Raw genomic sequence first — 16566 nt, forward strand, 5'->3', positions numbered from 1 at the left:
GACTGGAAGGAAGACAAATTCAGGCCCAAACAAAGTCCAGTGAAGTCCAGAGTCCCTAGACGGTAGAAGAAGTGGTGTCTGATCTGAATCTTATCCCACGACGAATCTAGGCACCTACACCCAGGTAAGCCCTTAGTTCCCCATAGAAAGCGTTGGGATGAATCAGGGGACCCTCCCAGGGGGGGGGGAGGGGGTCTGGACAGAGGGGAGGTTACTCCCATGTCCTTTGTCCAGTTTCGCACCAGAGTGGGAGCCAACGCCTCCCACGACTGGTTTGAACTGGACTATGCATGGAGACACCAAATGTGCCCCTCATGCAGACTGAGTGGCACTGGCAAGCACACCCACCCTGCCCCAATACACTAAATCCTGTCTGGGAGGTGGTCACACCTCCCTTTGACAGGATGCCTATTGTGCTGCCAGCCATACCAGTCAAAAACAGCTTAGCACCAAGCAAAAAGTGGGGGTAACAATAGAAGCAGATCATACTTTCCTACACCCCCAGTCAGAGAACCATCCACCCGGAGCTGTCCTGCTATTTAGTAGACTGGAAGGAGTTGGCTGATCTCTAGGCCAAGATTGCCCTTCCATTCCAAGCCTCCATGTTGGGCAGCCACCAACCAATCCCGGCTTGCGCTTCCTCTGAAATCACCACTGCCTGAGAATTGGAGAGGCCCTGCACAGATGCACGGCTTTTAGCCATTGCAAGGCACAGTAGTGAAGAGGGCCCGGCAAGAGGGTCTGAATCGAAGCAGAGAGAAGGCCCACCAGGTGGGCCAGCTGCCACAATGAGACCCGTTGTCTGGACAGAGTCCGCTGCAACTTGTGGCGAACCTTCACCATCTTCCGAGAGGAAAGGCTGATAGTAGGATCAACAGAGTCTATCCAGAAACCCAGAAAAATCACACGCTGAGAAGTGACCAGGAGGGACTGGGTCTCGTTGACCATGAAACCCAAGCTCTATAAAAGGTCTACCGTCGGCTGAGAGCGACAGCCTCCGCGAGCATTGCCCCATTATCGGGATGGTGTCAAGATAGACGTTTAGCCGGATTTCTTGTGATCGTATGTGTCCCACGACCGGCCTTAGAACCATTATGAAACACCACAGGGTGGATGAGAGGCCAAAAGCCAGAGTGGTGCACTCGTACGTTTGGCCCTGCCGCAGAAATTGCAGGAACCTCCGATGTGGGGGGAAAATAGGGATCAAGAGATATGCGTCCTTAAGATCCAGGTGCACCATCCAATTTCGAGGTTGTAGGACATCTTGTAGGAGGTAAATCCCCTCCATCGTAAAGTGGTGGTAAACAAGCCACCTGTTGAATTTGCAGATGTTGACAACTGGCCGCTGGCCTCCGTCGGCCATGTTGACCAGGAACATATTGCTGATGAAACCCCAGGAAGTGGCGTTACCCGGGAAATGGCTTCCTTGTCCACCAAGTCTGACTAGGCCACTGAAAAGTGAAGCTGTCGTGGGACTACAGCCTGCCAGGGAGTACTGTAAATTCGATTTCAACCCCTGCACTGTCGACAGGACCCAGGCATCCCTTGTGATGGAAGTCCAGTCCTGGAAAAAAATGCGCCAGTCAGCCCGATACGTTTAGAAGGGAAGAAGGGAGAACACTCACCAGAACTACTAGTGGCCCTCATACCTCTGCTACCTCTGCCACGCCGTCCTCTGATGGAGTGAAAGTTGGTGAATCTGGCCTGGTCCTGATACTGGCCTTGTTGGTAGTCTTGCCCTCTGGAAGGGCACTGAGCATTTGTGCGACCAGTCGAGTGTCCCCTACCTCGACTGGACCCGTGGACCTTCTTGATTGAGAACTGAGCTTTGTTCAGGGAGGTGAAGGTGTTCACGAATTTTCCTAGTTCTTTAATAAATGGCTCACCAAAAAGCCCTCCCTGAGCTATCGACCCCGCTTCTGAGTCAGCCAAGTCCCCAAGTTTGGGGTCAACTTTAATCAACAGGGTGCAACGCAGCTCTGTAGACAATGCACAGTTTGCCTTCCATAATAATATAATTGCCTGATGTGCCTGGTAAGAAAGTGTGTCAGGAGAGAATAGAGAACCTGATGACTTGGCCTCCAACCTGATGACTTGGCCTCCTTGGCCATGTCCAAGATCTTAGTCAGGACCTCAGGGTGTCCAGACGTTAATCCTGGCACACCTGCCAGGACCTATTGATCCCCTTCTTTTAGTCCTTAACAAACATCTGCAGAAAGGAAGCCATTTGTGGGTCAGTCTCGGGAGTAAGGGCCACTTTCCCTTCCAGGGTGGGGCGGGGACATTTTGCTCTAAGGCAATTATGTGATTTTCCAGGGGCTTCCGAATGCGACCCGCCACATAGGTTGCCACTTTCTCAGACTGGGCCCATTCAAAAGATCTCAGGTGAAGGATCTCATCGGGATCCAAAATGTTAGAACAAATCCCCTGCTTATCGGGGCAGGGGTGGGTTGGAGGAGGGCAGCCAGGAGATGGAGGAGCCTTCATCTTAGGTGTCCCTATGGCAATCATTGGCCGCCGTAGCATGGGTCAAGGGTGCAGGGGGCTCTGTGAGGAACTCAGCGAGGTCCCTAGAAGGAGGGGGGGTGGGGTATTGCTGACTAGAAAACCCTGCTTCAGCTTGTCAAAGGCATCCAGATCCAGACCAGCCTTGTGCTACGCTTTGTTGGTGCCGGGCTTGGCTCAGGGGGATGGGAACCCCCATCCGATGCTGGTGGAGCAGCGGGTCCAGGTAGAGCCCCGGATATTTTTGCGCACACCTGTGCTTGCTTGAGGAAGAGACGTTCTTCCAAGGGTACCATGGCCTCTGATGCCGTCTGGTAAATTGATGCATCAGCAACATCATAGAAGCCGTCATCCCAAGGGAGTGCCGCAAGGGAGGGTGGGGTCCTTCTTCCCCTGGCCATGCAGGCCACCCAGGAGGGGGCCTCGCCATCGCCCACAAGAGCACCCTCCGCCTTGCCACCTCCAGCGAAAACCTTCCCTTCCACCGAACTCCTGCACTTCCAGATCCTGACCACCCCCAAAGCCACTTACTGAGGAACCCTTGTCTACTGACTCCCCAGCCCCCGAACACCCTTCGCCACCACCATCACTGACTTCATCGCACCCCATGCCATCGCTTCAACAAACTACATACTCATTGGAGACCTGAATTTCCACCTCGACAACCCCAGCGACCCCAACTCCACTATCCTTCGTGACAACCTCACCCGCATCGGACTTAAACAACTCGTCAACACACCGACCCACAGAGCAGGACACACCCTTGACCCCATCTTCACGGCAGGAAACAGCATCCAAATCAGCCACACAACGCAGCCGCCATGGACCGACCACCACTGTGTACACTTCGCCATCAACAAACCCAAGGCACCTAAACAAGCCCAACGCCCACCACAAAGGAACTGGAGCAAGGTTACAGACGAGCAACTTAACTCCACCCTCACCCGAGACAACCACACCTGGGCACCTGACGCAAACGACGCAGCCAGAAACCTCCACACCTGGATCTCTGACTGCACAGACGAGCTCACCCTGCTACGCAACCCCGACAGACAACACCCCAGAAAAGCCGCCTGGTTCACCACCGCTCTCCAAGAAACCAGATGCCTGGAGAAGAACTAGTGAAACACCAAGACAACCGAAAACCACACCACCTACAAGGACGCCATGATGGACTACCACAACCAGAGCCACCAAGAGGAACTTCATCCACAACAAAATCCAGGCCAACTCCAAGGAATTTTTCAGTGTCATTCAAGAATTCACCAACCCACGCAGCAAAGCTACAGACATCACCCCATCCCAAGACCTCTGTGACAAGCTTGGAACCTATTTCCACCTCAAGATCAAAAACCTCTACGACAACTTCGACCATCCATCAGGTGCCACAGACAGTCCCCCACCCCCCAGAAACACCAGCCAGCCCACCATCTCCAACTGGACACCGATCATGGCCGAAGACACTGCCTCGACCATGAAAAGCATCCACTCGGGGGGGCCCCCACCGACCCCTGCTCCCCTCACATCTACCACAGAGCCGCGGCTGCCATCGCACCTGAACTACAATGCACCATCAACACCACCTTCAAAACGGGCATCTTCCCAGATGACTGGAAGCGCGCAGAAGTCAGACCTCTGCTCAAGAAGCCCACAGCTGACCCCACCGACCTCAAGAACTATCGACCCATCTCGCTCCTCCCCTTCGAAGCCAAAGTTGCAGAGCAAACAGTCAACAGGAAACTGACACAATTCATTGAAGAGAACGCCGTCCTTGACCCGTCCCAATCCGGATTCCAAAGCAACCACAGCACAGAGACGGCCCTACTCGTCACCACAGATGACATCCGCACCCTCCTGGACCAAGGCCACGCCACAGCCCTCATCCTACTTGACCTATCAGCGGCCTTCGACACTGTCTCCCACCACACACTTGTCGCCAGACTACACGACGCAGGCATACAAGGAACAGCCTTGGACTGGATCCGATCATTCCTCACCAAAAGATCAGACTCCCACCCTTCCTCTCCGACCCCATGAAAATCACCTGCGGAGTCCCACAAGGTTCATCCCTGAGCCCCACCCTCTTCAACATCTACATGGCCCCCCCTCGCAGCCATCGTCCGACAACACGGCCTCAACATTGTATCCTACGCCGACGACACCCAGCTCATCATCTCCCTCACCAAAGACCCCACCACTGCCAAACTCAACTTCAGAAAGGAATGCAAGACGTCGCAGTCTGGATGACCAACAGCTACCTGAAGCTCAACGCCGAGAAGACAGAAGTCCTCGTCCTCGGTACCACCCCTTCTACATGGGATGGCACCTGGTGGCCGACCGCCCTCGGAAGCCCACCTACCCCCTCAGACCACGCCAAGAACCTCGGCATCGTTCTCGACTCGTCACTCACCATGAACCGACAGGTCAACGCCATCACCTCCAAGTGCTTCAACACCCTCCGCAAGACCTTCAAGTGGATCCCCCTGAGACAAGGAAGACAGTCACCCACCCACGCACTCATCACCAGCAGACTGGACTTTAGAAACGCACTCTATGCTGGCATCAACAAGTCCCTACTCCGCAAACTCCAGACAATACAGAACACCGGCACCAGACTAGTCCTCTGCATCCCCCGACATGAACACATCAGTCAACACCTACGAAGTCTCCACTGGCTCCCCGTGGAGAAAAGTCACGTTCAAAATCCTCACTCACGCCTACAAATGCCTACACAACAACGGACCCAATTACCTCAACGACAGAATCAACTTCCACGTACCCAAAAGAAACCTCCGATCTTCCAACCTAACACTGGCCGAAACCCCGCGCATCCACAGAGCCAGAGCAGGCGGAAGATACTTCTCCCACATTGCAGCCAAGACCTGGAACGAGCTACCGGCAGACATCAGATGTTCCCCTTCCCTGAACACTTTAAGGAAGACCCTCAAGACCTGGCTCTTCGGCTAAACAGATCAGCGCCTTGAGACCCTCACGGGTGAGTAGCACGCTTACAATTCCCTGATTGATTAATTGATCGCTAAAAGGCTCCATCACTTGGGAGAGAATAGGCCTAGTGAACCCCACATTAAACCCAATGCAGTTGTCAGGGCCTAAAGCTATGTGGGTGCCAAGCGCTTTATAGGCTTACTAAGCGCTGGGGAACAAGCACAGTACACCGTGGGGGCAGCAATAATGAGAATCTGGGTGTCCGCATAGAATAAGGTGTGGGCAATACCTCAAAGTCAGTGAGTCAAGCCCGGGGACACCACACACCCCCTGGTGCACTAAAACTAGAAGGGGAACCCCACCTCAGCTCAGATGGTCTTGAAGGAGTGCAAAGTGTTTCCGCTGCAGCAATGAAAAAACGCTTGTGAGTCGGTTAATCACAGAACACAATGTCAGCAATAAAAAACAATAATGACAAGCATTTAGGCATGCACTACACACTACAATATGAAATAAACAGATATCAGGAGAGAAGGGAAAAAGCCACTTATCTTGGCTGCGAGCGGCGAAGAAATAGGCAGAGCAGACACAGATGATGGACTATGGGCAGGACTGGATTGTCCTGATTGGCTGGAACACTGGAACTGTTGTCCTATTGGACTTGGGGTTTTTGGCATTCCCAAGATTTAATGGGAATGGTAGTTGTTGGTGTTTTGTGAAATGGCTCCTGTTAAGTGAAGAAAGGATAGCATAATCCTCACCTCCGGTCCTGGCATAGAATACAAGTGCAAGATGCTACAATATTCTACCAATAGTATGTCTGTATAACATATTGTTTGTATACAAGACGTACGTATAAATACAGTTTAGCTTATGCTCACCTATCAAGCAGGATACCGACTGTTCAATAGGAAAGCCTCACTGGGTATTATTTATGACGTAAAAAGCGAATTAAACTGCATATCGGGTGCTTGAAAAATTATTTTTGGAGCTTATGCTTAACTGACTTTATACTTGTGCCTAGTATACACAAGATACACTATGCAAATGTACTAACAGTCTGTGAAAAGGTGTCTAGTATAAACAAGATGCGCTATGCTAATGTACTCCTAGGCTGTGAATAGGCTTGTTTTTTACTTGTCCACACTCAACGATATGCCTTTAATCTCTTCCCTCCTTCTAATTTCGTGTGCCAATGTTTTATCAACCCTCTCAGAGAATAGAGGGTAAAGAACCTGGCCTGATTCCCCTTTCTCTGCAAAATTGTTCTGAACCTCGCACCGTAACTTATTCTATCTAGTGATCCCTTATATTTCACTAATAAACATTTCTTCATTTTCGTACACAGGCCGATATAGTCGAGGGTTGCTCTCACTAAGTCTCAACTGACAGGGTCAAATACTTTGTCAGCATCAAGACTTAAAAGTACTGCTAGGATCATTTTCTTAGCTGATTTCAGTACCAGATGAGCTTTCTGGCAGATCTTATCAGACCCTTCTCTATCTTTAATACTTGGTATCAGTGTATCAAATATAGTAGCCACCTGTTAAGTTTATTGTCTGTTATCTTAGTGAAGATTCTTAAATCTGTAGTTAAAAGTGCTGTCACCCTATAAAAGGCAAAATCTGTCATAGTCTTTCTGATTTTCGGGTGAGGGAGATTTCCTCTTCCCTTGTAGAGGGAGAGACGCACATTGGTTGAGTAGGTGTGTTGGGGGCTTCCCTATCTGTGGAAGAAAGGTTTTACTATAGCATACTGCAGTGCTCTGTCCCTGGTGTCTTACGGCTCATCTTTTTTATTGCCTTGCGCACCTCAAGTTTTCTATCGGATCATCTAACTCTTCTGCCCAATTTGGAGGGATGCAAGGCATTTTATTCCCATCAGTATGTTCATCCCCTCTTGTGTATAGCCACTGGTAGAGATGCGTAAAGGCATCTTGTGTATCTAATTTCTCCAGTTGCCATCACTCTTTTTTGTCTTACCTATGTATGCTTTCATTCTTTGTTTGCATAGCCTCTTTGCAAAAAGTGTCTACCTTATTACTCTTTTCATGGTATGTTTGGACAAAATCTAATGACATTAAGTCTGCCTTATTGGTCCTTATCTGGTTGCATTAACCCTTAATGTGCGTGAATTTACATCTATTCGTTATTATGGAATGTTTCTTGGCCTTAGTTTCTAAACCTTGTAAAATTCTTCACCTATTTAGTTTCTTGTAATTTAGCATCTACCCTAGCAGCTGCTGCGGAGATTGACTTTCCTTGAGGTACCTCTTTAACAGTGTCCTAGTTCATTTTTGAAGGTTTCTTTCTACCTGTTGATATTGAAGTAAGTCTACAATTGTCATGACGTTTTTATCTTTGTTCATGGGATCTCTGAAAAGTGTAGCTCCATCTTTTTGTCTATAGTGCCTTGAAAGATTTATTTTAAGGTGGCAAACCCCTCACCAACAAAAGCAGTTTCTCTCTCGAAGTATTCAATATGAAAGAAGGCGCTTGGGACGGATTCATGAAGACATTTATAATCCCAAGTTAGTTGTGGAAATGGTTTGATTTATGTACCTCTTGCAGTTCACAAACGTGAATGTGCACTTTTACACCCATTTACGCAGAAGTAACATTGCACCATTATTTTGAAGTAATATGTAGGAGTAAATGTGCCCCTAGCGTGAAGTGGGCTTTTCAGAGCATCGATGACATGGAAATTTGCTGAGCTCCAAAAGATATTCTCAAATTTTCCAAGGCACATTCTACAGTGTTGTCAACTATGTAGGTGTAACTGCTGTGCTTGTGAACACGTCTGGAAAGCTGCCACTGTCTCAGCTTCTCAAAAGTACTCCTACAATGTTTTCATAATTCTGAAAATTCAGAAATCAACATCAAAAATTAGTCATAATCTTTCCAATGTAAATCTAAAAATGGTGTATTTATTTATTATTATTATTTTTAATGTGCTGCAAATGCTTCTAGGTGCACCACATACATTTCTAAAAAACAAATCAGTTTCGCATTGGTAGCTAGATAAATATAGAATATAATAAACAACGGGGGGCAGTAGGTGGCGCACTGGTGAATGGAAGCCTTCGCGTAGGGCTCCCGCTGTCCGGCGGTAATTATCCGCCAAATTATCCTTCTTTGGGGCATCTGGGTGCCGAAATTGAGAGCGGAGCTTCGGTGAGGTGACCGGAGGGTACTGGCCGCCGTTGAGAGAAAACGGATGACCGGTGCCGGAGAACGACGCCTCGCTGTCGGCGGCGCGAGAGTGGCATAGGAAAGCGGGGCTGCATTGCCGGATTAAGCTGCTAGGAGAGGCCGGGGCTGCGATAACGGCCGCAGGCCGTGGACGCTGGGACCGGGAAAGACGCATCAGAGGGACACGGCGCCTTGGCGGTGGATGCGGAGCGGGGCGGATCGGGGACCTGCTGAAGGAGCTGGAGGCGCTCTTTGACGGGGAGACCTACCCCCCCCTCCGCTTTGGTAGAGCGCAGTTTTTGGCCCCTTCCCGGGTGAAGCGCGCTTTCGAGGTGCGCTCGGTGGCGGTGTGCATTGGGGGAGTCGAGCGACATCTGGACTGCATAGGGGCGAGTGGTATTGGTCCCTCCCCCCACCCCCCTGTCTTGGGCATTGTGGACAACTCGGAGCGGAGGGCTCCCAGGCACCGAGGAAGGCCGGTCAGGAGCACTGATGGGCGAGTGAGAAGACAATGTGCTGGAACACTGGGCCTGGAGGGACTGGAAGCCAGTGAGTGCGGCTGAGAACCCAGGAGGTGATTGGGAGCACTGCGACAAGTGTGGCCTCGCTAGTGACCGCTGAGGAGGTCGGGTGAGCTGTGCTGGACGGCGGCGCGGACTGCACGTGGCTTGCTTCCCTGGTGAGCTGGCGCGGCTGCCGGCCGACAGCGGAGACCGGTGAGAGTGCGCGGAGGGTGAAGCTGGTGGCGACTGGACTACTACACTGCGCTTGGGTATACGGACCGCTTGTGCTTGCTGTGTGAAGTGGGACAGCAGCTCCTGGGCAGTGCGGAGGGAGCATCGGCGCCGCTTCTGGTCCCGAGGGGTCGTCTGCTGCTGTTGACGGAGTGGTCTGACCGGAGATCAGGATGGGCAGGACGGATGCGAGACAGCCCAAACTCACGTTTGAGGCTAGTAAGAAGCCGCTCAAGGTTGTGGAGGAGACTCGTGGTCCAGCGGAGCCGCCGGTGACGGCGGGAGGATCGGCGGATGCGGCGCCCAATTTACAAGATGTCTTGCGAGAGATGCGTCAGGGGTTTGCGACGATTGCTGATAAAGTGGATAGAATGTCGTCCCGTATGGATGCGGTGGTGCAGAAGTTGGACGTCCAAGAGGAACGGATAACGGGGGCGGAACAGCGGATATCTGACACTGAGGACACGGTGACACAACACACCTCACAGTTGTCCAGAATGGACAATCTGCTGCGCCTCATCGCTGCTAAGAATGAGGATTTGGAAGCGCGAAGCAGACGGAATAATGTGCGCATCGTAGGTATTCCGGAGTCGACGAATGTGGGCAAAATGGAGGAATACGTGGAGAAGATGTTGGCGACAGCGATTGGATCGGACGTTTTTTCTCCCCAATTTATTGTGGAGAGGGCGCACCGAGCCCTAGGCCCCAGACCAAAACCGGGAGCGGCGCCCAGGCCGATCATCGCCCGGATGCTCAATTATCGCGACCGGGACGCCGCCTTGAGGGCTGCACGGAGTACGCGCACGTTATCCTATGATGGCAACTCTTTCACGCTGTATCCAGATTTCACTCCGATGGTGCAGGAGGAACGTCGGAAATTTATAGCGGTTAAGGCGAAACTACGAGACTTGCAACTGGATTACGCATTGCTTTACCCGGCACGCCTGCGGGTCACGTACCAGGGGAGACAGAAGTTATTCACGAATCCTCAGCTGGTGGAGGACTTCATTAAACAGTACAAGCGCTCCCGCAGATCAGAGGCTGGAGTGGAGAACGACGTGGACCCCAGGCGTGAGGAGATGGTGGATGGTGAACTGTGAGTGGGGAGACTGTAGCTGGCATATTAGACCACACGTGCAGATGAGGGGGTTGCCCGTGAGTTGAGACTGGGATTCCTGGCTGTGAGACATTGCGCTGGGGGTCGGTTAGACCTGGGTGCTGCGTGGCTGCGAGCATGGCGAGGGGGCAGTGGGTTGTGAGGCCGACGCAGCAGCAGAATCCTTTTAAGGCTGCACAGGGTGTGGCACAGTGTTGGTAGCTGATAAGGGAGGCAGTGATTTGCTTATTGTGGGACCCAGGTGGATCTAGTTCTAGCACCGGACGCCTCCTCGTTTCGTCGAGCCGGACTGCACAATGTGTGGCCGGGCTGGCGTTTCTGGGGAGGAAATTGGTGGTGCCACCTAGGTTCGCTTCCTGATGGGAAACACCCTAGTACATGTTTGGGGGTTGGGGAATGTACTTGCCCTGGCGTTTGGGGCAATTGTGGGCGGGAAGGGGGGGATACAGGACTGGAAGGTTGGGGTTTGCTTCAGTGGGAGGAGGGTGGGCACGCGGGATGCTGTTATGGTTTGTATGTTTGTAGTTCCAGAACGGGCGAGAGAGCTTAGCACCGGGTGTGGGGTATTTGTCTATGGAGGATGGCGTGGGCTGGAGTATGATGCGCTACTGACAGGGTCACTTCTGAATATTCGATCTGATGGGGGTGAGGGGGGCTATTGTTGGGCGGTAGGTATCCGGGGTGGTCATGGCATGCAGTTCTGGGTGACTACTTTGGATCTTGGGAGTTTAACGACGCATGGCTGACAAAGCGCGCAAGTCAAAAGTCACTGTTGTAACCTGGAATGTCCGGGGGTTAAATGACGCAAGGAAATGTAGGAGGGTGGTGGCTTATCTGGAACAGCATAAGGTGCAAATCGCATTGTTACAGGAGACGCATCTTAGTCCCCGGGCCACTTACACGTTTGCAAGCAAATGGGCGGCAGTGCAGAGCTTCTCCCCGTATTCAGGGTATGCCAGGGGCACGGCGATACTGATCAAGAAGGCGGTGCCGTTTGTGATGCTAGGTGACCTTACCGATAAGGAAGGGAGATTTGTCTTGTTGTGGGGCAGACTTGGAACGGATACGGTCACAATCGTGAACTGCTATGGGCCAAATGTGGATTCGCCTGCCTTCTTCACCATGCTATGGGGCAAGATACTGAACACTGGTTCCATGCACATTATATGGGGGGGGGGGGGATTTTAATCTCACAATGACCTCAGGGCTAGACAGGTCAGATGGTAGCCCCCAATACAATAAGGGAGCGAGGGACGCAATGGCGGGAATAGTGGCAGAAGGGGGACTCGTTGATAGTTGGAGGTTTGTGCATGCTGGAGTCCGGGAGGGGACACACTTCAACATATGCCAACTCGTGGGCCAGGCTTGATTACTGTTTTCTATCTACTGGCTTGGCGGTGGACTTAGGTCGAGTGACGCACTTGCCGAGGTCGTATTCGGATCACTGTCCGGTATTGGTACAGGTGGCAATCCCGGGATACGGCAGGGCAGCTCCCAGGTGGCGTATGCAACCCACGGCACTATTGGATCCGGTGTTCCAGGCAGAATTGGGGGATGAGATAGCTGAGTTTTTTCCCTGCAACAAGGGGTCGGTGGACAGTGTTGAGACCATATGGGAGTCGTTTAAGGTGACGGTCAGGGGACTACATATCTAAGAGCTTTGGTGTACTAAAAGCAATACAAGGCTCGCTCACCAAATTGGAGACGGAACTAGCGGAGCTGGAAACCAGGATGGCCCAGGAACCGATGGGTCCGATCCATAAGGAATTCCGAGAACGGCTCACGCTTTACGAGCAGGAAGCAGTTAGGCAGTCCAAATTCAGGGGCCGATATTGGCAAGCCCGCCGATATTGCGAAGGAGAGAGACCAGGTCGCGCCTTACCGGAGATTGCTAGGCATTCACGAGGACCCACACACATATTGGAGATACGAGAGCGGGGAGGGAACCTACATCAAGATACGAAGGGAATATTGGGTCAATTTATTGAGCATTATGAGGAGTTATATGAAGCCCGCAGTGGTGGGGAGGCGGTGTTTGGGGACTTTCTGGATGATGTGGCGTTATGTTGGTTAAGCGATGACCATAGGCAGTTTCTCGGAGCTCCATTTGAACTGGATGAGATACGGGAGGCGATTATGTCTCTGAGTAATGGTAAGGCGGCGGGGCTTGATGGATTGCCAGCGGAATTCTAGAAATGCTATATAGATGTCATGGCTCCGGTGCTTCGGGAGGTGTATGAGGAATCACTGGAGGTGGGAGTGTTGCCGGGGACAATGAGGGAGGTACTGATTACCTCGCTGTTGAAGCCAGGTAAAGACCCGGCAGAGTGTGATTCATATAGGCCGCTCTCTCTAATCAATTGTGACGCAAAGATTCTGGCGAAAGTACTGGCCACTAGGCTCTCCCTGCTTATGACATTAATTGCCCTTCCAGATCAGTCGGGGTTTGTCCCGGGTCGCTCGACTGCTAGTAATTGCGTACGCTTTTTTCCTTGATCAATACGATAGCGCCGGAACTGCCCGTGGCGGCTGTATTTCTTGATGCCACCAAGGCATTTGACTCGGTTGAGTGGAATTACCTGTTTGCCATCTTGTACAGGATGGGCTTTCCCAAAATATTTGTTGCATGGATTAAATTGCTCTATACAGACCCGAAAGCGAGAGTGCTAATTAATGGTGAGGTGTCCGACTCGATCCCGCTGACTAGGGGTACCAGGCAGGGGTGCCCGCTCCCCCCATTGCTATTCGCTATTGCGATCGAACCTCTGGCGTGCCGTATCCGACAATTGCATAAGCAGAGTGCCTTTAAATGTTACCAACGGCAGATTGATGTGTCTCTCTATGCTGATGACTTAACGTTGTATGTGGTTGATCCGCAGGTTAACCTTAATCCGCTGCTCCAAAAAATTTTGGTGTTTGGGCGCCTGTCGGGCATTCAAATAAACTGGAAGAAGTCGCAATTTTTTCCCCTGACGCCTGCAGTGGGCCGCTTTCCCCTGGACTACCCGCTTGAATGGTGTGAGACGGATCTCAGATATTTGGGGGTCCAGATTTCAAAGGTCCTGGAGGAGACGTTGCGGTTGAATTATGGTACGGCCATATCTAAGCTGGCAGAGGATGTTACTCGCTGGGTGTCTCTGCCGCTTACCATGGCGGGCAGGGCCTCGCTGATCAAGATGGTGGTATTACCGCGTTTTTTATATTTTTTCCAGAACATCCCGTACTATCCGGGTGCGTATTTCTTTCGGACGTTGCGTTCCGAATTATTGCGGCTGTTCTGGGCTGGTAAGCAGCCTCGACTGGCATGGTCGATTATAACTCGGCCGTACGATTGTGGCGGATTTGATGTTCCTGATTTTCTAGAGTATTATTTGAGTGCGCAGGCCCATTTTGCATATCATTGGTTTGCGCCTGCGCCATTCCTGCCGCAGCTGGCGGTGGAGGACTGGCTGTCCCGACCTCTACCACTGACGGGTATTCTTCAGGGCCCAATCCGCACCCTTGACACGCCATTCACTACGGTGCCGTGCACGGTAGATGCGTGGCAGCGAATACTACGTCGTCTGGCGCTTGACTTTATGTATGCTCCGACCTTGCCGCTGGTTTATCACCCGGACTTGTCACTGTTGCAGGAAGGAGGGTTCCAGGGGCTGTGCGCTAAAATAAAAACTCGGCATTGGGGCGACCTCTTCGCTGGTGGTCGGTTCAGAACGAAAGAGCAGTTGTTTGGTGGATATCAGCCTACTCCGCTGGATGTTTTTTACTATGTCCGGCTGCGGCAGGGGCTGCGGAAGATTTTGCCGCGCTTCCCGGAGGAACCTGACATAGTGAGGCCTCTACAAGTCCTGCTTACATCTACGGATGGTCGGCATTTAGTCTCTCAACTATACAGCAGTATTCGAGCACACAGTGGAAGGTTGGACTGTAGAGCACTCCAGCAGTGGAGAATCGAACTAGGCAGGGACATAACGGAGGAGCAATGGACGTATTGTTGTGAGCTCACCTCCCAGATATCCTCCAGTAGCCGACTGCGTATTATTCATTACAAGTTCTTGCAGAGAATGTATTACACGCCAGTTAAAAAGCTTAGATTTCGACTTTCGGACAATGACAGGTGTGAGAGGTGCCATGCGGAAGGAGCAGATTTCTTGCACTTGGCGTGGTTGTGTCCGAGAGTGGCTGACTACTGGTCGCAGGTGCATACAGCATTGGCGACTATGTTGGGGGATACGGTGGAGTTTGATCCGCTTGTGATGCTGTTGGGCTATACGGTATCGATACCTAAGATGACTCGCAAATTGGGGAGCATTGCACTATTGTTGGCAAAGCTGAGAGTTGCATGTCGGTGGGGCAGAGGGCGCGCACCGAAATTTAAGGAATGGATAGGGGATCTCTTGTACTGCCAGGAGCAGAGTGCTATATACGCCGAGACGCAACCATTAAATAGCAGAGCTAGTGACATTTGGGACCCATTTAAAGAGTATTTGGCGGCATACACCGCCTCCGAGGCAGGGGAAAACCAGCTACAGGTGGTTGCTGACTCTGGGGCTGTAGAGGTCAACTAAGGGGGATCTGATTGTTTGCCCTTCAGGAGTGCGATGCTTGTGGACTGCTGAAAGGGGTTCTGCTCCTGAATATTTACGCCTCCAGATTGCAGGTAGCGCACAGAGCAGCTGCGCCTAATGGACAAAGTGCTTAGCTCGTTGCCCAGGGATCATGGGGCATTTCATAGTTCTACTGTCATGTTTGATCAACAGGTATCTGCCGCCGGACCTCCGGGTTGTCGGCCACATGGCTGTGTATAGGATGGGGGAATCTGTGGGGAAGTGTTATCTGGAGCCGGCCCGTGAGGTTGTAGGCGTGAGATGTATGACTGTGTCAGGTGATAATAAAGGTTTTGGAACATTAAAAAAAAAAAAAAAAGAATATAATAAACAACACCAGTGAACTTGTAGCAAACTGTTTAAAGGAGGGAAGCGATTCATTAGAGAGGTGGATAAACTGTGCAAGTTAATCATAAATAATAGTAAACAATGCAAGTATCACATATATTTATGAATCAATCCCATGCTAACTTCCCTATTGTGCTAGTCCCAAAATAGTTTCACGTTATTTTTCTGTTTGCTGAACTAATGTATAATTTATGTTATATTGCACTACGGTCTCAGATTATTGCTTGTATATTATTTTATTAATTGCATTTTGACCCGACAAGAACTGAAGTTTTACTGTGCATTCCCAGGGCCCTTCCATTCACCAACCACGTAGGCCATCAAATTATTTTTTTAATATTGCAGAATGGAGTTGTGTTTTTTTTTATAGTTCCCTCTGATAAAGCGTTTTAAAGCGATGCTACAGTACTGCCTCTATTGTAGTATATTAAAAATGTTTGAAATGTTCTTTATGTATGAGCACTTTGAGTAAGGTTTTCTTACATCTGCAACTTTTCATTTTTGTAGAAAGAAAAGAAGAAAGAAGACAAAAAAAAGGAAAAAGAAAAAGAAATTGATAAGCCATTTAAACCACTGCCAGTTGAAAAGGTACACATCTTATATGTTCTTAATGTTCCCTGCTTGGAATTGTTCTTAGGCTTTAGTTTCATGTTGTGATGTAACAGACATTTTTAGGAGCAAACCCTACGGTTGAAAGAGTTGCCACACTTCAATTATATCTTAATGGTTCACTCGTTGCATTTCCATTGAATTTTATTGGTTATGAGCACATTGTGGTCTCAATGTGAAACTGTTGTAAGTTCCGTTATTGTAGCAAAAATATTTTATGTACTAGAATGAAAGACAAAATAATGCTGTTGAGGAGATTGTTGTCCCACAGTTAGAAGTTGTGCAGCCGAGTTTATGAATTGATTTCATTCGAGGTGAGCTGGGCATGCAGTAGACAGAATGACACCTTACCCGGTCCCCCCAAGAATAAGAGGTAAGTAGTATCATATGAAGCATTACTGCTCGGGTTAGTAAAGTATTGTAAGGAATTTGGTTTCTGGATAGAAATTTGAATCTAAAATAGAGGAAGCTTGAAAATATTGTTTCTCTTGCTTCGGAGAACACAGAAGATC

At 50.4% G+C, this 16566-nt stretch overlaps 1 protein-coding gene across 2 annotated transcripts in view; it reads left to right on the forward strand.

The window, feature by feature from the left end:
- Window positions 1–16566, forward strand: part of SMAP1 (small ArfGAP 1) — a 924147-nt gene that overhangs the window by 521019 nt on the left and 386562 nt on the right. For both annotated transcript variants that reach the window (XM_085610917.1, XM_085610918.1), the window contains one exon: window positions 15953–16033. In XM_085610917.1, the coding sequence (XP_085467043.1) occupies window positions 15953–16033 (81 nt within the window). The remainder of the gene's footprint in view (window positions 1–15952; window positions 16034–16566) is intronic.

This window comes from Triturus cristatus, chromosome 6, assembly GCF_964204655.1.
Source record: "Triturus cristatus chromosome 6, aTriCri1.1, whole genome shotgun sequence".
Taxonomy (NCBI): domain Eukaryota; kingdom Metazoa; phylum Chordata; class Amphibia; order Caudata; family Salamandridae; genus Triturus; species Triturus cristatus.